The sequence below is a fragment of the Lissotriton vulgaris genome, chromosome 12 (assembly GCF_964263255.1).
Source record: "Lissotriton vulgaris chromosome 12, aLisVul1.2, whole genome shotgun sequence".
Classification (NCBI taxonomy): domain Eukaryota; kingdom Metazoa; phylum Chordata; class Amphibia; order Caudata; family Salamandridae; genus Lissotriton; species Lissotriton vulgaris.
The window spans coordinates 557,556,993-557,579,003 of record NC_141700.1 but is presented as its reverse complement, the minus strand read 5'-3'; the positions used below and the strand labels follow the sequence as shown (position 1 = coordinate 557,579,003).

The following is a 22,011-nucleotide window of genomic DNA, read 5'->3' as shown; positions in this document are numbered from 1 at the left end:
TGGAAATGTCAGAGAAGAAAAGGAGCCACCCTAAACCACGCCAAAAAGGATCTACATATAATGAAAATGAGGCTGTACTCACAAGTGGTAGCTAATTTACTCAAGTCCACCAGTGCACCCCACAGACAAAAACTGGAGGCATCAATACTGTTGCCAATGTTGTGGAAGGTTAAATTGAAGATTTTAGTTAATGAAAAGTGGTAATAAAAGAAACATTTGCTAAATGGAACCAAGTCCAGGAAGTGGTAAGGAGACAGACTAGTGCTGTCTCTTCCCCAAAACAAATGTTGTGAAAAAACGATTTTCCCTTTTTGTGATTACTGTCTTTGCCTGTGGTTGTTACAGTTTAAAATTGCAGTTTTAACCTGCCTGTGATTGCATATTTTATCACCTGTTTTGTGTTTTAAACTTGTGGTTTTCCCTGCCAATGATTGCTTCCATTTAAAGTGTTAAATTGTGGGATTTGCAGTCCAAACTGTAGTTTATCCCTCTCATTTCTGTTGACAATTCAATTTTCCCTCCAAATTTCTCCTCTGCTCTCTGCTAAGACCTGTATGTTAAAACAGTGCACCCCCAGCCACCATTTTGTGTTCACAAGCCAGTGAAAGCAGCCCCCTTGCCCCCCCCCCCCCGGCAACAGGGATATTCTACATCAGAGGGTGCTTCTGTGAGCTGTTTAAACTGTGTTTACTAGGAACTGTGCACTTCGTTTTTTGGCCAGGAGAGGGAGTAAAGTGTTATCCAAACAGTATTGTTAGATTTCAAGTTAGTGAGGCCTTTACCTGCAGAAGTCAAAAGTGTGGTTTGAGCCTGTCTGTCTCCTATGAGATTCTGAACAGGAGAAGCAGCTTCCAACTCCCTGGCCAGCAAACCTTGTCTGAGGTCGCCAGGACCTTATATGGTCTTCTAGTGGTTGGTACATGTGTACACTGATTGGTGGTTGTATCTGGTGTTTCTATTGGATTATGGTTAGTGTCCTCATTGGTTGGGTATTTGAGGGTTCTGCTTGGTTTCTGGGTCTGTGATCCGATCAATGTAGGGTTTGGACTAGGGCTAGGGTTAGGATTTCTATTGGAAGTAGGGACTAGGGCTTCCTATGTTATTGGTTGTTCGGAGTAGGGTGGGACTAGGGCTAGGGCTAGGGTTAGATCTTTCATTGGAAGTAGCGATTAGGGCTTCTGGTGTGATTGGTTGCTGGACTAGTTGTGGGACTAAGAGTAAGGTTAGGCTTTCTATTGGAAGTAGGGACTAGGGCTTCCTGTTCCTTTGGTTGCTTGGACTTGGGTTGGGACTACTGGTAGGGCTAGGGCCTCAATTGGACGTAGAGATCAGGGTTTTTGAACTGATTGGGTGCTTGGACTAGGGCTAACATTGGCTGTAAGGTCCTAGTCTCCTATTGGTTCTAGATTTTAGGGCTAGTGTTGTGGCTAGGGTTCCCATTGGCTGAAGGGGTCACCTGATTACTAGGGCTATAAAAGGCCAGGGTTACGGCGTCTCAGCCCGGGCGTCGAGGCTAAGGGCGGAGAGGACATGGGCTGCTGCCTGTTTGAGCCTGTTAAGTGCAGAGAGGACAAGGGCTGCTGCCTGTTTGAGCCTGTTAAGGGCGGAGAGGACAAGGGCTGCTACCTGTTTGAGCCTGTTCGAGACTGACCAGGGTCAGAAATGCTGCCCATTTTCCCATTTAGCAATACCCAGCCCACACCATCCATATCCACAAATTAGGGGCCCGGCACTACAAAAGACTGTTGCCAAGATCGAGCTCTCTAGCTGATAACAAGTAAGAGAGGCGTGCTGCATTTATTTTTTCTGCTTTTAAAATACCTGATTACATTTCCGATATTGTGCTCATTTTAAATTGTTAATTCGCCGCATTTCATCACAATTGTTCCCCTCGCTTCCCCGGTCCACCACTGACTCTGTCAGCTTGTTGTGGAGGGAAGAGTATTCGAGGAGCACACCGGAAGTGACTGCTACTTCCTCCCTGCATCCTGCACCAATTAGACGGGCCCTTAGCAGCTTAAAATACCGGCGGGGCGGGAGCGCAGCGGGCACGCCCTCAGCACGCCCAAGACTCACCTAAGACAAGCCCGTCTGCACCCGTCCGCGACAGGACGGGGCCAGGGGCCAGGGACTATGGCTCTCTCCGATTCCAATACTCGGAGAACGTACACAGCCCAGGCATTGCTAAGCATGCAAAACTACCTCCCCAGGAGATGTAGTAAGTTGACAGATATCAACTTGGAAGGCCCTTTCTCTTGCAATCCCTGTAAATCTCAGTTCAGCACTATACCTGAGACAGAAAACTGATTGAGAAACAAACTCAGCCACTCGAGGGGGAGCCGACAGTCGGCTGGACCACCCAGAACCACAGGAAAGATTCGCCCATCTCCTGGGGGAGTAAGAATCTGCTCTGTAACATCAGATCCCTGTCCAAACACTCCATAGAGGTCTGGGACCTCATCACTTCTGAAAAACCGGACATTTGTTTCCTGACGGAAACATGGCTAAAGCCCCACTCGGTCCCAGCTATAACTCTTGGGATTCCAGCGGGGTACAAAATAGTCAGACAGGATCGGCCCGTCAAGATAGGAGGGGGAATTGCAATTGTGCACAGGCAAGAAATAGACATCTCGGTAATTGAAGGAATATGTACCCCGGAGCTAGAACTTCTGATTTTTAAAATTAAAACCACACCCAAAGGGTGCAAGAAAGGTGCCCTAGTCTATCGCCCCCCTGGTCCAAATATCAATTTTTCAATCTCACTTTTAGAATCACTGGCTCCACATGTACAGGAACACGAAGACTTCCTGCTTCTAGGTGATTTTAACGTTCATAGTGACTTAGCAGAATGCAAGGAAGCACAATCACTATTAGTAGATCTGTCTTCACTGGGATTGAAACAAGTTAATAGCAGCCCCACACATAAGGCAGGACACACCCTGGATCTGGTCCTGACCAACTCTCCATTGACTAAATGTCTACCCTCTTCCCAAGTAGAGTGGACTGACCACTTTATTATTGAATTTTACACTCCCATAGCTAACCCCCTGCCAACTAGTCAAATTTCCATACCTACCAAGAGAAGACAGTGGCACAAAATGACTCTGGAATCTTTCAAAGACAGATATGTTGAACCCACTTTGACCCCTACTGTGAACATTGAGACTGCTATGGATAATTTCGAAGGGGCAATTGCCACAGCAGTAGATATCATTGCTCCCCTAAAACATTTCAAAACTCGCCCAGCTTAAAAAAAGAAGTCTGGTATTCAGAGCATCTTAGATCATTAAAACAAGCAGCTAGAAAACTCGAAAAGAAATGGAGAATATCTAAATTGGCCGAGGACATAAAAGGTTACTGGCATTCCCTCTCCTCATACCACAAAGCCATTCGTGTTGCACGAAAGAACTACATTGCATCCCAGCTTATGACTGCGGGAAACTCTCCTAGAGTGCTTTATCAAATACTGCAATCTTTCGTGAAACCTATGGCTTGTGAAAGTCCGGAGCTAGCATCGCAGCAACTCTGCAACAACATTTCGCTATTTTTTACTAAAAAAATAGACGGAATTTATGAAAAAATTATCAACTCTACTCAATCCTTTGATGGAGAAAAATCATCTCCTAGGTCAATGGTAGAGACAGTTACAGAAACTTTCTCCACCCATCTCCTTGACAGGTTTCCACCCATTTCTTTAGAGGCGGTTACATCCCTAATTCCCCAGATTAAAAGTGGATGCCCAACTGACATCATTCCAGCAAGATTAATGCCTATGCTGGCTAATGTTCTAGGCCCTGGGATTCAAAAACTTGTGAATCTCTCCCTTAACAACGGAGAAGTCCCCATGGAATGGAAAAGGGCCTCGGTCAGGCCTATCAGGAAAAACTCAGCTATCCCATGGACAGAATTCAACAATCTAAGGCCTATATCTCTTCTCCCGTTCTTGGGCAAACTTGTTGAGAAATATGTCAATCGACATCTATCTAACTATGTGGAGTTGGCAGGTGGATTGAACTATTCTCAATCGGGTTTCCGGCCCAAGCACAGTACCGAAACCACCTTGATGTCAGTCGCAGACGATCTACATATGTATCAGGACAAGGGCTTCTCCGTGATCCTGGTACTATTGGACCTGTCTGAGGCGTTTGACACCGTGTCTCACAGCTTCCTGACAACTCGGCTGGCCAACATTGGCTTGAACAACAAGACTCTAGCCTGGCTTAGGAGTTTTCTATCTAACCGGACCCAACGTGTGACCTTGGGGGCCTATCGTTCAGAAGAGACTGAGATCTCAAAAGGGGTGCCACAGGGCTCTTGTTTGAGCCCCACCCTCTTTAATATCTATGTGGCACCCCTGGCCAGCATCATGAGAACATATGGCTTTATTCCGGTGTCCTACGCCGACAATACCCAGCTCCTCATCCCTTTCAAACATCTCACCCTGAGATCAAGAACTCCTTTTCCCAGGGTATGAAGGCTGTGGCGCATTGGATGTCCACCAACTATCTTCAATACAGTGTCAGTAAGACCGAAGTCATGTTGTTTGGAGAAGCAAAACTGCTATGGAACCCGGACTGGTGGCCACAAGATCTTGGTCCAGTCCCGGAGCCAAAGCAGGTTGTAAAAAATCTAGGAGTCCGACTAGATCAGGAACTCTCATTAAAGCAGCATAGCAACTATGTTGTGGGTTCATGCTTCCACGTAATTGGGCTCTTACGGAAAGTATTTCCTCTGCTTCCCGACTCAGTCAGAAAAACTCTGGTGCAGGCTCTTGTTTTAAGTCGCATAGACTACTGCAATGGCCTGTTTCTGACCGCTAATGAAGGAGTTCTAGCAAAACTCCAAGTGGTTCAAAACACTGCAGCTCGATTAGTCCTTAACGCCCCTACCAGAACCCCTTCCAAACCTCTATTGGCAAAACTTCATTGGTTACCCATAAAACAGAGAACCAAATTCAAAACTTGCTGCATTATTCATAAATGCCTTAACGGTTCAGGACCCGAATACCTAAAAAACAAATGTATCCCCTACGTTCCTACACACTCCCTCAGGTCCAGTGACCAAGATTTGCTATGTGTCCCTCGAACTAAGAAGGCTAGACATGGTGGTAAGGCACTGTCTGTGGCTGGACCCTCTCTTTGGAACAGTCTCCCTAGAGCCCTCAGACAATGCTCAGAACACCTACAATTTAGGAAACGACTTAAAACCCATCTGTTCCAACTCTAATCATCCAATCTAGCTAAACTTCTATACATCTTACCGTTGTGGCTGCCAAAGCGCAGAGATACTCCTCCGGGAGTTGAATCAAGCGCTATACAAACCCGCAAATAAATAAAATAAATAAATAAGGTAATTATGGATCTATATATTTATCACTTTCTTCTAATTTAACATTTCCAATGCACTACCCTATTTCTCAGCCTATACATCTATCAATATATCCTCTACATCCACTCTCATTTATCCCAAACCCCATACAACTACTATGATCCCCAAAATAACCCTTTCTTTTTTCTCTCCTACACTACCCCTCCTTGTATCATCTGACACCTCTTTCTACTATACCTATCCCCCAAAACAACCCTTTTTAAACTCTTCCCTCTGACACCTCCCCTCCAAAACTCCTTTTTACTCATCCAAAAGCCTCCTCCTACTGCTAAGACCTAAAAACAAAAAAATTGAACATCCTTCACTCTTTTATCGCTCCAGTATAATTTTTTTTTTTGGGGGAAAACCTTTATTGAAAAATCAAGGCACACAGCTATTTAGCCTTACATCCCGGAGGCTAGGCAGCATTCTTGGAAGAAGGATGTGTAGTGTACACAGTACATGTTATAAAATCGTATCAGGTTTAGTTTTATGTTATAATAACGATAAACCTATGAGGTAACGAATCTAACGAAACACCAAAACCAGTGTGAAAAGCCAAGGAAGAAGTACATAAATGCGACAATACCCAACGCAGGAGAGGGCAGGGCCGTATGCCCACAGGGTGTAACTAAGCAGTACAAATTGAACGACAACGGGGGGAAAGAGAACCAGGATGGCAATGAAATGACGAGTAGGTTGGAAATAAGGGCTAGGGGGAAAGTCGTATGTCCAATGGGGCAGTGTCGGGAGGTAGACAGATACCACCCGTATATTCATTCCGGGCCCCCCCAGATCGTACTCCACTTCTTGGGCTTGCCCCTGGCCACATACACCGTTTTCTCGCGAACCATACACCAATCCATGTTGGTCTTCCACAGTTCCACAGAGGGGGGCGACGGAGCGCCCCACTTCTGAGCGATGTCTCGTTTCGCCACCATGTTACCCAGGGTGACCCATTGGGTTTGTTATGTTATGTTATCCGGATTTATTGAGCGCGCAGATGCCCCAGCAAAGGGGCGTCCTGGCGCTGGTTTGTGCGTTGTGTTGTCGTTTGTGCGTTGTTGTAATCCGTGGGGCCCCACACATTCAGCAAACAACGCCGGGCCTCCTCCGGCAAATCCACACCAGTCACCTCACGCATCACCGCATGGACACGCCTCCTGTAAGAGGCTATGGCGTGACACTCCCACATCCGCGCCTACAAAGACCATCCACTGAGAGTCCCATATGAATCAACCGGGGGCCGGTTACATACACTCTATGAAGAATTTTAAATTGGACCAGGCGTAATCTAGCTGGGATTGCCACTTCCTTGGGAGAAGACACCGCATACTGCCAATCCTCATCATCCAATTCGACTCCATCACGCACCCACTGGTCCCTCACACTCAGCAGAAGATCCGTTCGGACATTGATCAATTTTTTGTAGACCAATGAAATGGCACTGTCCGGCATATGACCATCCAAGACCCTGTCTTCCAACGGGGACGACTCAGGGACTTTCTCACCTTCCGGCAGCACCGCCATAAGGGCGTGTCGTAGTTGGGCATATCTAAAGAATTCCGTCGCTCCCAGCTGAAACTCCGCTTGCAAAGCGGCGAAAGACTTTATCTCGCCCTTAGCCATCATGTCATCTACTCTAGAAATGCCAATAAGGTCCCACCGATCAAACCCCTTTGTGTGCCACAGTTTGCCCAATAGGTCTGAGTCGTACAGCGGGGTGGCCAACGTAAGCCTCCCCTGCCACCCCTGTGCCTTTGTGATAGCCCTCCATATATGCACAGCTTTCCTAGTGGGACCTGTCATTCCTCCATCCAGAGATCTCGAATACAGCGCTCTGTAGTATTTCCCACCGTCGAGGAGCCACCGATCCATGGCATACCCCGGACTATCAGCCGGTCCATAGAAACCATGGTTAAGGGCGGCCAAATGGGAGGCCCAGTAGTACCATCGGATGTCCGGCAGAGCGATGCCGCCATCATACCACGGGAGCGTCAGTTTGGTTATAGCAATCCGTGGTCTACCTCCCAGAGGAGGGTCCGCTGCAAACCTTCGACCTCTCTAAAATACCCAGAGGGGACTGGGTCCTGAGTGTTCTGGAGCGCGTACAAGAATCTGGGCAGAGACATCATTTTGAACAATGCCGCACGGAAAGCGGTAGCCTGCGCCACCCCTCCACGTCGCGCCGAAGGCGTGCAAGAGGGGGAAGCAAGTTATTTGCATATCGTGTCCGGGCATCGGTTGAAATATAAATGCCCAGGTATTTAAACCCCTGCCTCGCGATCTGTATGGCGCAGCCCCTGGGAAGACGCGGAGTCTCACCATTCAATACATAAAGGTGAGATTTGGACCAGTTAACAACCAGGCCCGAGTATCTGCCGAAGGTATGCAGCACGTCACAAGCCACAATCAGGGATTTACAAGGAGAGGTGAGGTAGAGCAAAATGTCGTCCGCGTATAAAGACACGCGGTCCTCGAAGCCAGACGACCACCTTATCCCATTGATATCAGGGTGGGCCCGTAACCAAGCGGCAAGGGGTTCAAGCGCCAATGCAAATAGCAGAGGTGACAGGGGGCAACCCTGCTTGGTACCTCTTCGAAGGGCAAAAGATGCGGACACTCGGCCATTGACCGTGACGTTGGCCAATGGGTTAGCGTATAGGAGCCTGACCCATCTGATAAATTCAGGGCCAAACCCAAACTTCGCCAGCACCGCCCACAGGTAATTCCATTCAAGGGAATCAAAAGCCATCGTCGCGTCCAGAGAAGCCAAGATGGACGGCTCCCGGAGCGTACTGACCCTTGCCATGACCGCATGGAGTCTCCTAAGGTTGAGGGCAGTGTTGCGATGAGGAATAAAGCCCGATTGGTCCGGGTGGACCAAATCGCTAATCGCACCCACCAGCCGATTGGCCAATAATTTAGCCAGGATCTTAGGCTCGGCGTTCAACAAGGAGATTGGGCGATACGACCGGCAGAGGTCTCTGGGTTTCACCGTCCTTGTGGATGACCACTATGGTGGCCAATCTTAGGTCCGGGGGGAGCTCACCCATCTTGCGCGCCTCAAGGAACATGTTCCGCAGAGGCGGAGCAATGGTGTCAGCCTTTATTTTATAAAGCTCCACCGGGAGGCCATTAGGACCGGGAGCCTTGCCAGACCTTAAAGAGCGTATCGCAAGCGCGACCTTGTCCGCCGTTATACCTCTATCCATGTCGTCGCGTTCGGTGTCCGACAGACACGGAAGTTCAATCTCTTCAAGGAGAGCGGCAGAGTCCGCCTCGGTCATGTCAGAAGCCGAGGTATATACGGACTCAAAATAATCGGCGAAGACCGTGACTATAGCGCTGGGGTCGGTGACAGCCAGTCCGTCCTCCCCCAGCACCTCGGGAACCACACGGGAGGCCATCTCCTTCTTGTCAAGCCACGCAATAAGCTTGCCTGCCTTGTCCCCGACATCGTAGATCCTCCCTTGCTGTTCTCTGCCCATTGCCTTGGCTGCGACAGTAGCAGTGGCCCGGTACTCCGACTGCTTAAGTGAGAGAGCGTGGAGCAGGGCAGGCGTCGGACCAGTCTCCAATTGAGACTCAAGGTCCCCAATCTCTGATTCCAGCCGCACCACTTCCTCGTCTCTGTGTCTGCGCACCTCGGCTATTGAGGAGAAGGCTTCTCCTCTCAGGACACTTTTAAAGGCCTCCCATAGGGACATGGCCGACGCTACCGAGCCCGTATTTTCGGAAAAATAAAGCTCAATGGCCTTAGCCAGGAGGTCACGAGTCTTAGGATTACGGAAGTACCACGGATTGACTGGCGCTACTCTCGAGGCCACTACTATGTCAAAGTCAAAAGACACCCAGACCGGGAAATGGTCCGAGATGCCTCTGGCCATCAAATGGGCCTCAGAGACGGCCGACGCGTGGGCAGCCAATGCCAGAACATAGTCAATCCTGGAGAAGCTACCGTGCGCTCCCGAGTGGAAGGAGTACTGTCGCTGAACGGGGTGAAGTAGTCTCCAGCAATCAATAAGCCCCATGGTATCCAGGAAATCAGGAAGCCAGGACTGCGCATTTCGAAGATCTCTGGATGGATGACAGGCTAAAGTCCCAGATCCAACTGCATTGAAGTCCCCACCAACTATAAGCAAACCTTCGGGCAAGCCCAAAATGGCGGCCCCAAGATCTTGGAAAGTAGTCGTTTGCAAACCAGGGGGGACATAAACAGAAACCAAGACCAGGGTACGCCCCTCCCACCTACCCGTGACGGCGACGTAGCGTCCCCTCTCATCGATCACGCTAGATTCCACCTCAAACGGGAGAGACATGCGCACCATAATCCCCGCCCCACGGGACCCCGAAGAGAACCCCGAGTGTGCCACCATTTTGAAGCCTTTCCTATTGAGTGCGTGGCACGTATTCCCAATCAGATGTGTTTCTTCTAATAGGATGACATCAGGCATGCATCTTTTAAACATTTGCAGCACCACCCCTCGCTTAATGCGATCACCCAGCCCATTAACATTCCAACTCAGTACATTTAACTTCTTACCCCCAATCGTCAATGTAGAGGCCCATGCCCCCCCTGCAAGTAGGAGTCGCTACAGCATAATCAACAGAAGAATAATTACCTTACCATGAAATAGGTAAAGGAAAGAGAGAGAGAACACACAAAAAACAAACAACCCAACCACCCCCCACCCTGCACCCCTGCATTAGACTATAGAGCCCCCCCAACTAGCAGTGTGCCTGTCGCCCCAAAAACTACTCTACGAAAAGCCCCTAGAGGAGAAAGGAGGCAACCTATCCCCCCCCCCCGTTTCCCCCGTTCATAGATAATGGATAGCAGCAAAAGTACAGTATTCTGTGACTGACTGCCTGAGCAGACTCATCATCCGAAAATGGCCCAAAGGGTCCTTTTACTCCTGAAGATCGGGGCCACCAGCCGCCCCCTCCGACTGTTCCTCGGGTGCGCCCCGGCGCTGGGGCAAAGTGTCCAGCCAGTCCCCGGCCGCTTCTGGCATGTCGAAGAACAATGCACGGCCATCCTGTTCGATGCGTAATTTCGCCGGGAACAGCATGGAGTACTTCATCCCCAGCTCGCGCAGTCTACGTTTCACTCCCGTGAAACTTTGCCTTCGCTTCTGCACCGCTTGGGTGAAGTCCGGGAAAAAGTTAATGTCAGCATTTTGGAACTTCAGCGGCCCACCTCTCCTCGATGCCTGCAGGATAGCGTCCCTATCCCTAAAGTTGAACACCCTGGCGATGATAGGGCGCGGAGGGGCCCCCAGCTTCGGGCGGCCTCCGGGCAGTCTATGAGCTCGCTCCACCGAGAAGAACTTGCTGAGGCCGCCGGGGGTCAGATGGTTCTGGACCAAGTCCTCAACAAAGAGATCGGGGGCGTCCTCCTCGGCCCCCTCCGGGACACCAACGATGTGCGGACGTTCTGGCACCTGGCCCGTCCTTCAAAATCATCAAGCCTGCGGGCAAACAGCGAGTTCGCAGATTTTAGGTCGCGGATCTCCGATTGCAGGTCCGCCACGTCTGAGGTCAGGCTCGACGATTTTATGTCGAGTGACTTGACCCGGTCATTAGTCTTGCCGAGATCGGCTCTGATCAAATTAATCTCGATGGCCAGCGTGTCGACCTTGCGCGATAGCACCTCATGTTGCTTATGCATCTCTGCCTTGATGCCCGTAATGGCGCCCATGACGTCCCGGAGGGTTGGAGCCGAGTCGTCCGGCGACACATCCCGCTGCATGTCCTTAGGCCTCACGGTGACTCCGGGCGATCCCTTTGGGTGGGCGTAGCGATCGGAGTTGGTGGACTGAGAAAGAGACGTTTTTCTGCTGACCTGGGGTTTCCCTCTGTCTGAATCGCCTCTGCCAGCCATGTTGGGCAAAAAGCCCACTCAATCGGGAAGACACCCTGGTCCTCGTCGGGGCCCCAAGTCGGTAGCCGGTAGCAGCCGCGTCCACCAGTCGAGCAGTACAGCAGTCTCCAGAGTAGCCCGGGTGACACCTTGAGGTGGGGCAGTCGTTCACTCCTAGGACCACCATCGTGCAGCAGCGCCGCAGTCGCCCATGTAAGCCCGGGCACTGATGGCGTCGTCGTCCCCAATCTTCAACACGGTGTAACTCCACCTAGGGGTCTCGGATCTTCAATCGGAAAACGAGTCCCGCATCAGCAGCAGTTCAACAACAAGTTCCCACTTCCGTGGGACAGGATAGACAGCAGGATTACTTCGGAGGATCGGAGGGTCTTCGGAGCTCCGAGCTCACGCGGCCATCTTGGTTGCCCGCGAAGCCCAGTATCATTTTCAATCAAAATTAACAGACTAACATGTTCACTTCTCAAATTCCATATTCAGCTTTACTAATTCACCACTAACCCTTTATCCCTCCACTATCCTTCTCACTCCAAATAACTGACTAATATGCACCACTGAGATTTCTTTCATATTTCACCATACTAATTCACCACTAATCCTTTATGGGCTTCCGGAGTAGCGTTCTTCAACACCCCATCAGGGGTAACAAGTGCAATATAAATACAAACCTTTTTTCCTCCTCTATCCTTCTGCTATCATTCCAAATCTAAATAACTGACTAACATATCCACCACTTAAAATGTACTTGCATGTTTCACTATATTAATTCAACATTAATCCTCTATGGGTCCCGGAGTAGCGTGCTACTTGCCGAAAAAGTGCTTTGAGGCCTTGTCAGGGGTAGTAAGCGCTATATAAATGCAATTACAATACAATACAATATTTTGAAGTTGCTTGATGCAGTGGATGTTCTGGGTAGCCTGAGGAGAGTAGCACAGTTGGGGATACTGGATGAGGAGGGAGGGAGGGTATTGTCATTATCATAATGGATGCCTTACATAAATGATTAAGAAGAAATTTTAGACCTTTTATGGACAGCTTGTTGAATCCTTATCCAAGCGCTCTCTGCTTCCCTGAACAAACAGATTTCCTAAGACAAAACCCAAAGCGGTACCTGATAAAGTCAGAACATTATTGATAGTCCTGCAGTGGATGGACCGAAAATAATAGACTTTGGACCGAAAATAATAGACTTTGAAGGAAGCCGACTAACAGAAGGAAGGCTTATCCGCGTGCAATAGTATATTATTTCTGAAACAAATCCATAGCATATTGTTCTAAATCCAGAACCACTTTCTAAAAAGAGCACCTTGCTATTTATAAACATAGATTGATTTTTTATAGACTTAAAAGTCCCACTCCGACGTCCTCCATCTCGGCAAGAAATATGTTTTCCAGAATAGAGTATGGGCATCAGTGGTCTGATTTATATGGTAGTCAAAGTCCAGCTGTGTTTTCCCTACTGTAGAGGATGGTCGAAGGGGAGGTGGGGTGCTTGTGGTATCTCTAATAGGGGCAATGATAGAGGGTGACCAAAGCTGCCTTCCACAGGATATGCAATTGATACGATATGAAGATTCTTTACGTTCATCTCACCAAGCCCATTTGAAGCACTGTTTCTTCATTACAGGAGCATGTGATATGCTGGGGAAATAATAACAGTAAATGGTTGAATAGTTGTTTTATGCGTAGAATAATTATGGTAATTCAGACTGGACAAAATACCTTCTGTTTAATGGAAATAGACCGATTTAACCCCTCCCCTGCTGATGACGGAACCGCTCCGTCATCAGCCGCGGTGGCGCTGTGCTGATGACGGAGCGGTTCCGTCATGGCCCGCCCGACGCTCCTGCGCGGCGCGGATTCCGCGCCTGCGCTGAGCGTTCTATTGAGCGGGCGGGGCCATGACGGAACCGCTCCGCCATAAGCACAGCACAACCGACGCTGGTGACGGAGCGGTTCCATCACCAGCATGCGCCCGCCGCATTTCCGCCCCACCCCCTTAGCACTGCGGCGGAATAGCTGCCGCAGTGAAGGGGTTAAACAAAAAATATGTGAACTGCACTCTGCACCTAAACTACTCAAAGTTAAAAATACTTTATTGAAGGATTTAAATGGGCATCTTAATCGAAGCTGTCTACTCCTTTCATCACGTTTTTGGCAATTGAAGATGTCTATTGCTTTCATTGCGTTTTGGCTAAGTCTGTTCTTTTCAAGTTTCTAAAAATACAGCCGTAAATTGCCTGAGTGATTAAGTCAGCTGATGACTATTTGCAATGCCTATTTTTATACATCGAGCACAAAAGAAAAGAGATGAATGAAGGAAAGTTTCTGTGTTTGAAGGCGGCAAGATGTAAATAGCCCATCCACAAGAATTACAATATATAGCTAAGTGGGGATGCTTAAGTAAATGACTGTTTTTTTATATTAATCTTTAAGCCTTCTGTTGCCTTCTTTAACTTAACATTTTCAAAATGTTCCCAAGCCTATAATCCGAAAATGTCTGTCTGAGCTCCCTCATAAAATGAGATGAAGCAAGAGTTGTCAGGCTTAAAATGAAATGTATTTGGCCCTCTTTGCCATGGCCTTGCTCAATGCAGTATCCCACAGCGACTACTCCATCAGTTCTATTGAAAATTTACTTTTTTAGTAACAAACACTTTGTTGGCCCAGCCTACTCCTTCCTCCCTGTAACAAATTGAGACAGACTGGCTCAGCGTGAATAACATTTAACGCATAGGTTAATATTCTGGTGTTCAAATCGATCCATAGCCTTAATTAGTAGCCTCCTTAATTGAAGCAGGCCATCTTCCTTCACATCGCTTTCAGTCCCAAATCACTTTGCTAACTGTCCTGCCCTCTCCATCAATGGAAGGTCCTAACCCTTGTTACCTCCCTATGTTTTGAACATATTCCCAAAGCCTTACACCATCTATTACAATTTGACACCTACAAATCTCCACTCCCTGACTTTTGACATCACACACGCAGAGCCATGGAAGCATTTTGTAAGCTATGTTACAGTCTAGATATGGTGTTGCCAAGTGTAGTTGTGTATTGCATAGAGAATGGTAGCCTCAGATATGCAGATGCCACCAAGTCTTGGAAAACACCAAACATCATACATTGTTGTCGGAAGGCCATTGAACACCTGATTAATATCCATCGACTTAAATTATAAGCCACGGAACATGTTTTGCCCTGTCCTTAAGTGAATTAAATTCCTCCCCGTCTGGTTCCATAATCAAATTCTCCTAGTAGCAGAATCCAGTTTCGATATGTAGTCCGACATCTTCATCAAGCAGCATATTTCCATTTTCATTTGTCGAGGATGATCAATGTATTTATTTCTACTGAGGGCTAGCAATCTGTGGCCATGGAATTGTTCGATTCCAACTAGATGAGGGGATGTTGTTCTGTTTCGTGTGCCCAAATCCTCTGTTGTTATGATGCTTATATGGTAGCGAGTCCCCTGTAATTCAACCATGCCCCCCTATCTGTACATTCCATCGGGGGTGCAACGTCAAAATAGATAGTTTCTGGAAGTCTAAGAATTTCCTGGAGCCATTTCATCTTTGTACACTTCCTCTGAGGCTTATAAAAAAGAAGACCTGTGTGAGCACTTCGCAGCAACTGCAACACTTTTTGGGCGACTCTTTACCCAGCTTAAGACTACTAGCAAATCACCTACTTTTAGAAAAATGTTGACAACTCATTCTTTAGATAAGATTTGGCTACATTAGGTCTCTGCTGATTGCAGCAGTTTTAATGTCTAAAGTACGTGACGATTTTCAAGTTCTTTTAATTATATTTGTATTTAATTGTTTATACTCTTGTATGTATTTAATTGTATTTGTTTTTTAGTACAGCGCGTCCATGCCTGTAAGCCATGTGGAAATGCAAGAAATGTTTTAAATATAATGTTAAATACAAATAACTAGTGTTTACTTAAATTGTGACATCCAGCACCATCTCTGCCACTTATGGTAATTTGCTATGATCTACAGCCGAGTGTGTATGTACTGTTTGTTGCAACCTTTATATATCAGTTACATTTAAAATCCTAACTATATAATTCATTTGAAATCAACAAATAATGCACTGCATTGTTAAAGTGGCCGTCGATATTTACAGAACAAAGCTGAAAATATTTAGAATCTTATTTCCAACCACAGAGTCCGTACATCTAGAGGTGTGACTCATGTGTGTTGCTAAAATTAGATGCTGTGTCAATGAGAAGATTGGGGAAGGTCCCAGTTGAGCAGCCGGGCCCGTGCCCTTTCTTGACGTGTCTCTCTGAGAACAAGCTCATTCGGTGTCTTAGTCACTTTTGAATCAGAGTACATGGCCCACTGTGGAGCCCTGAACACAGGAGAGCCAAATTCGTTAAAGTTCATTCCTGATGCTGACACCTTGTCAGCACACAAACCATCACCTGACATGAAGAATTTCATAAAACTGATATTAGTGGCGCCTGCGACTTGCCCACAACAGTTGCCTGAGAGGGTGGATTTTGTGTTCCACTTCCATCCACCCTTCCTAGTTGACGTGTGAGCTGTTTTTTTCACTACCCAGCTACTGCAAACTGAATCGTCCGGTTTAATAATATGACTGATACTGTGTATCTTTACAATAAACCTCATCAGTCATGAAGGTAAATGTGTGCCTGGTTTGTTTCAGATATTTAGTAGAGTATTTGGTGTTTTATCAGTTGTCTTAAATGAGCCAATGTGCTTGTGCCTTTTCTCTTTTTAGGGAGTAGAAAACGTGTATACTCAGCACCAGCCCCTCCTGCAAGAGACTCTGGACCAGCTTATCAAAGGGAAACTGAAAGATAACCTTTATCCATACCTGGGGCCCAGCACCCTCAGAGACAGGTAAGAAATGTAGCTACCCTTGCACAACGGGCGGACTCTAACCCAGTGCAAGCATGGCATTGTCTTTTCATCACAGATCATTACGTCTAGGGTTAAGCAATGCACAGGAGTCTCCCTAGAAGACCAACTTCAGAGGGGACTTCAAAGTGGCACTTTGCATATATGCGCAAACCTGAGCACTCTGAATGACAACCATGCTAGCATATCAGACGTATTCTGGGTCGAGCCCCTTTGAAACTAATATTGACAGCAAGATCTGGTCTGGAGCCCGGCGGTGTATGAAATGAGAAAGGCGAGGCACCTTTTGACCTAGGGTCAAGAGCCTTATGGAATAGTTAGTGACAGGCAGGTTCTTTTCTGGACCCTAATACCCTAACTATGGAATAGCAATAGGTTCCTAAGTCCCATGTCTGAAAAAACGAACAGACTGGTCCAGTCTGATATTATTGGGAAGTGAAGCGTGCCCTCACTCTTCTCCCTCTCCTTTTTATAGTAATTCTGAAAAAACTAACAGACAAGAAAGTAATGACTTGTTGTCACCTAGAAACCAGTTTTTCTTTCATGGATATGTAAAAAATGTCAATTACCTAATAGGCATGTCCTGGGCCGATAACCACTACTGTGCAACACTGGTTAGGTAGGGCGTGTTCTGGCCTGTGGCTTCAGTCCATAAGAGACAGGGAGGTAGCGTTTTAATCAAACTAGAGCCTAGTAGCACACAAGATGGTGACAGGAAATAGGTCCTGACCTGTGCAGGTCCTGGCCTGATTACCTAAAGCTAAGAAGACCAGTAAAAAACGGGGACCTCGTGGTATGATTCCCAGTGCTACTAACACCGGTATGTAGTTATATTTTCTGATCTTGTCCTTTCTCTTTTGAGAGCTAAAGGGTGTACTCTAAGACCAGTAAGAAATAGCAAACCCTAATCTTAGGCCCAGTATTCTGCAAAGCCAATAAAGTATTACATTTTCTGACGTATGCCCAGGATCTATTGAGTCATTATGGAAGTAAGAGATCCCCCCAGGAAGTAACGCTCTTTTTTGCTAACAATACCTTTCAGATGGCTTGAATGCCAACCACCGCTTCACATAAGGCTTATCCCTATTTTGGCAAATTCCCTATAATACCTGTGAGGAATAATAGCACACTTTTTTGTAAAAGTTGTTTTTTTATTGACATTTTGAAAATATTAAACCACAGATAGCGACAATCCCGCTTAACTTCCCTCGCAGGGGAGTACGGTTTGGGTATACAGAAGTCGTTGAACTCGGCTGAATAGAAGCACTGGCCCAACGTCCGCAAGTTGTGCATCAAGCATAGGAACAAAGTTCAGATCGGACTCAAGGGGCCCAAGGCCCGCAGCGGGCTTCAGTTCAGAGCGGCGTACCGCTAGCTCGCCGAGTAGACAGCTTGGCAATCATAGTCTGCATCCCGTACCCTTCCGCCAATTTACCGTACGGTCGTCGCCAAAACTCCCCCCCCAACAGCCCCGCCCACCCCCAACCCATTCCCACCCCGCTCCCCAGTGGTGGTAACACCCATTCATTCACAGAATCATACAGTCAGAGCAACTCAGGTCTGGAATAGATGAAGGCCTCGCAAGGAGGGAGGACAAACCGCGGAGGGCAAGCCGCTGGAAAGAAAACGGACCAGGGGGCCCCAGCGGAAGGTGAAGTTCTTGAAATCGCCACGAAAAATGTCCGCCATTCGTTCCATACTTAGTAACCTCCAAAGTCTCGCATGCCATAGAGCGAGTACCGGAGCCTCCTTTTTCTTCCAGGCCGCAGCCAAGGTCAACTTGCCAGCGCCCGTACATAGCCAAAGAATCTTTTTATCAGCTCGTGTCTGGTGTTCGAGGTCAGGGTCTCGAAGTCCTAGCAAAACGTGGTCTAGCGTGTCCTTGATAGGGTAGCCCAAGATCTCTTTGATGTGGGAGAGGATTTCCGCCCAATAAGGACGGATGATCGGGCAATCCCACCATATGTGGCGAAAGTCGCCCAGCATTCCACAGCCTCTCCAGCACCTATCCGAAGAGTCCGGAAAAATCCTCTTCAATTTGGAAGGGTACATGTACCAGTCCATCGTGGTTTTAAGGTGGGCCTCCCGGAGGTCCAGCGAGTGGTTGTGCTTTGCGATGTCCCGAGAGCAGAGGACGGGCCGGGACCAGGGTTTGATTCCCGGCGCGGCAGGTTTCTGGACCAGGGTCAGCGGACTCGATAATTCTCTCGCCTCGGTGCCCACTCTGATCAGCGATCACACTCGGCAACTCTGGGCATTAGCTTGCCTCATCTTCACTAACGGCCCCACCAGACCGCCGGGGATGCCTGGTCTCACCCTGGAGATACCCATTAAGGGACCATCTCTCAGGGAAGCCAGGAAGGGTTTCGCAGCGGTCGAAGCGCCTTGGGACCCTCCGGGTAAGTAGTGCGCTATATAAATGCCTATACATACATATACATACATGTCATGCCACAGATGAGACCACTCTTCGTCAGATATGGGGTGGCCCAGGAGGTCCTCCCAGAGCCCCATATATCTTGACCTAGGAGATAAAGAGGTGGAGAGCAAGAGGTCGTACAGGAAAGAGATGGTACCTCGCTTTCTGGAGGTTCTTGCAAGGAACGCCTCAAAGACCGTGGGCGGCCTGGTAGCCGCGTCTTTGACTGATGGTGATAGTGCCCAGTGAAGCATCTGGGCGTGGCAGAATTGCTCGGGTGGCGGGACCGAATAGTCTCGCATACAATTGGCGAACGTGAGTGGCGCATCCCCATGAAAGAGGTGTGTAAGGGCGTGGCAGCCCCCGGCCCTCCAGGCGTCGAAAGGGCCCTCACGTTCCGCAGGGGGAAAGGCGGGATTAAAATGAATCGGTGTGTATGGGGACGGGAAGGACGTCCACCGTTCATCATGGGAGACCGAGTCCCATACCTTCAGGGTGGTACTCGTGGGGGTACTGACGTACGCATTCTTGGGTCTATCCTTTTTTGGCTTCCATGCTAAGTCCCAGATCGTCCTCCACGCCACCGAACGGTCCATATGTAGCCAATGCTTTTCAGACATGGGCTGCGACCACTCCACAAGGACCCGGAGTTGTGCCGCCTTGTAATACAAGTGCATATCCGGAAGGCCCACTCCTCCGTTCCTCTGCGGGCACCGGAGGGTAGCGAAGGAGAATCAGGCACGACCACCCTGCCAGATGTAGCGAAGCATCATGGAACGGAGGCGGCTAAAGAAATCGCCTTCGGGGACTATGGGGAGGGCCTGAAAAAGGTACAGCAGTTTTGGCAAGAGAGACATTTTGATCGCGTCGATCCGCCCTAGCCACGAGATGAACATCGGTTTCCAGCGGGTTAGATCACCTTGAATTTTCGTCAAGAGTGGGGGAAAGTTGGCGGCATACAGCTTCCCGATAGTGGGGGTCAGGTGGACCCCTAAGTACACTAAGGACGTGAGGGACCGACCCCTAAGTACTCTAAGGACGTGAGGGACCATGGAAGTGGCGACAAAAGTCGAAGGCGGTCGACCTCAGCAGTGGAAAGTGTAAGGTTGAGAATGTAGGATTTATTTAGGTTGACTTTAAATCCTGCAACAGTCTCGAAACTCTCCAGGGCCTCCTGGGCACAAGGAAGGGAGTGAGCGGGATCCGCCAGTGACAGCAGAACATCGTCCGTGAAGAGAGAGATCTTATGTTGTTTCCCCGTGAAGGGTAATCCCCGGATGTCCGGATTCTCTCTAATCGCCAGGGCTAAAGGTTCGATACTCAGGACAAAGAGCAGGGGTGAAAGGGGGCAGCCCTGCCGCGTGCCGCGGGAGTGTGGGAAGAAGGCAGAGCAGTGACCGTTCACCGTGACCCTCGAGCGGGGGCTGCTGTAGTTCGCCCTGAGCATCGTAAGAAACTTAGCTGAAAAGCCAAACGCCTCCAAGGTCCGGAAAAGAAAGTTCCAATCTACACGATCGAAGGCCTTCTCGGCGTCGAGGCCTACCAAAACTGCCGGGATCCTGAAGCGGGTGGCCTTCTCAACGAGGTGGACCACTCTTCTGGTGTTATCATGCGTCTGACGGCCCTTGATAAAGCCGGACTGGTCCGGGTGGATTAGGGCTGGCATTAAATCCTGCAGTCTACGTGCTAAAATAGATGAGTACAGCTTGGCATCTATGTTGAGTAAGGCGATGGACCTGTATGATGCACAAGCAGCGGGGTCCTTCCCTGGCTTCGGGAAGACTGATATAGCCGCCTCCGCCATGGAACAGGAAGTCATTCCTGTCTCACCCATGGTGTTGAATAACCGCATCAAGAAGCCGCTAATGTCTGAAGTGAAGGTCTGGTAGAACAGCGCGGTGTAGCCGTCCGGGCCTGGCGCCTTATGCGGTTTCAGCGCTTTTATTGCATCTCTAACCTTTTCCTACGTGATGGGGGCCGCAAGAAGATCGTTCCATTCCGGGGAAACCTGGGGAAGCGGATGCGCTCGTAGGTATTCCTCCTGGGCGTTCGGGGATAAAGCCTCCTCCGAGTAGAGGGCGGCAAAATAGTCCCCAAAGAGGTTTGCCTTCTCCTCGTTTCGGTGAGTCAGGGTGCCTGAGGTATCCCGGATACCTCCTATGTACTCCCTCTCCCTTTTGTCCCTAAGTTGGCGGGCCAGATGTTTTCCAACCTTGTTCCCCTGGGAGTAGGAGAGGCGCCGCAGCCTCAATAGTGTAAACTCCGCTCGGTTATTGTAATGGGCTCTAAGTTTACTCCGAACGGCTGTCAAAGGGCGAAGCGTTACCCTAAAGGAGTTCTGTTTGTGCGCCTGCTCAAGGGCCGCTAGTTCCCGCTCTAGATCTTCTCGTTCAGTTTGTCGCCATTTGTTAAGCGCGGAGTTAAGTGCTATACATTTACCCCGTATGGTGGCCTTGAAGGCATCCCATACTGTGAAGATAGAGGTATCTTCCACCCGGTTGAGGTCAAAGAATTCGCAAATGCTCTTCCGCAAGTCCTTGCAGTATATGTCGTCCCGGACTAAGGACGGTGGGAAGTACCACTTGCGGTAGGCCGACGTCTTGGGGGACCATGTTAGGCAAAGCGCCAGTAGACTGTGGTCCGACACCGATAAAGGGAATATACTGCCTTCACGGAGATCACCCCGTAAGGATTGACTCACAAAGACATGATCTAAACGAGAGTAAGAGTGGTGGACATGCGAAAAAAATGTGTAGTCCCTAGTTTCGGGGTGGAGGGCACGCCACCCGTCAATAAGGCCTAATTCCCCAAATTTGTCCTGGGTGTCCGTGGCAAAGGTGCCAGCGTCGGACCTCAGGCGATGGGAACAATCCAAGTCTCTGTCCCAGACCAAATTAAAGTCCCCCAGTACCACGAGCTCTCCCTCTACAAAATCCTCCACCTCTCGCAGAAGGTCCTGCAGGAACCCATTCTTGCCGACATTCGGAGCCTAGAGGACTAGGAACATGCACTGTCTACCGAGGAGCACTCCTTTGACCATCAGCCAACGTCCCTCTCTGTCATTCCGGACCCCCACAGGTTGGAAATGGAGGGTGGAGCGGAACATCAAGGCCACCCCTCCATGCTTTGTAGCAGCTGAGGACCGATAGATGAGGGGGAATTGTTTGTGCTTCAGCCTAGTTTCATCTTTGCGGGTAAGGTGTGTCTCTTGGAGGCCCACCACATCTAAGTGATGGTCAACTATGTATTTCCAGACCTTCTGGCGTTTCTGTGGGGAATTCAGGCCCTTAACATTCCACATGCCTATGACCAATGGCATTACAGAGCAATCATCCCCCCTCGCTCTTCCAGATGGTCCACAGCAGACCGCACATGACCGCTCACCCCAGAGTGGGCAAGCCGCACATCCCCCCAAATCGGACATGCCTGTCATTTTCCATCACCAT

At 48.9% G+C, this 22,011-nt stretch overlaps 1 protein-coding gene across 1 annotated transcript in view; it reads left to right on the top strand.

Moving 5' to 3' along the window:
- The window catches only part of VPS45 (vacuolar protein sorting 45 homolog), a 322,652-nt gene that overhangs the window by 147,216 nt on the left and 153,425 nt on the right, over nucleotides 1-22,011 (top strand). The window contains exon 13 of the mRNA XM_086945373.1: nucleotides 16,007-16,128. Coding sequence (XP_086801499.1) covers nucleotides 16,007-16,128 — 122 coding nt within the window. The remainder of the gene's footprint in view (nucleotides 1-16,006; nucleotides 16,129-22,011) is intronic.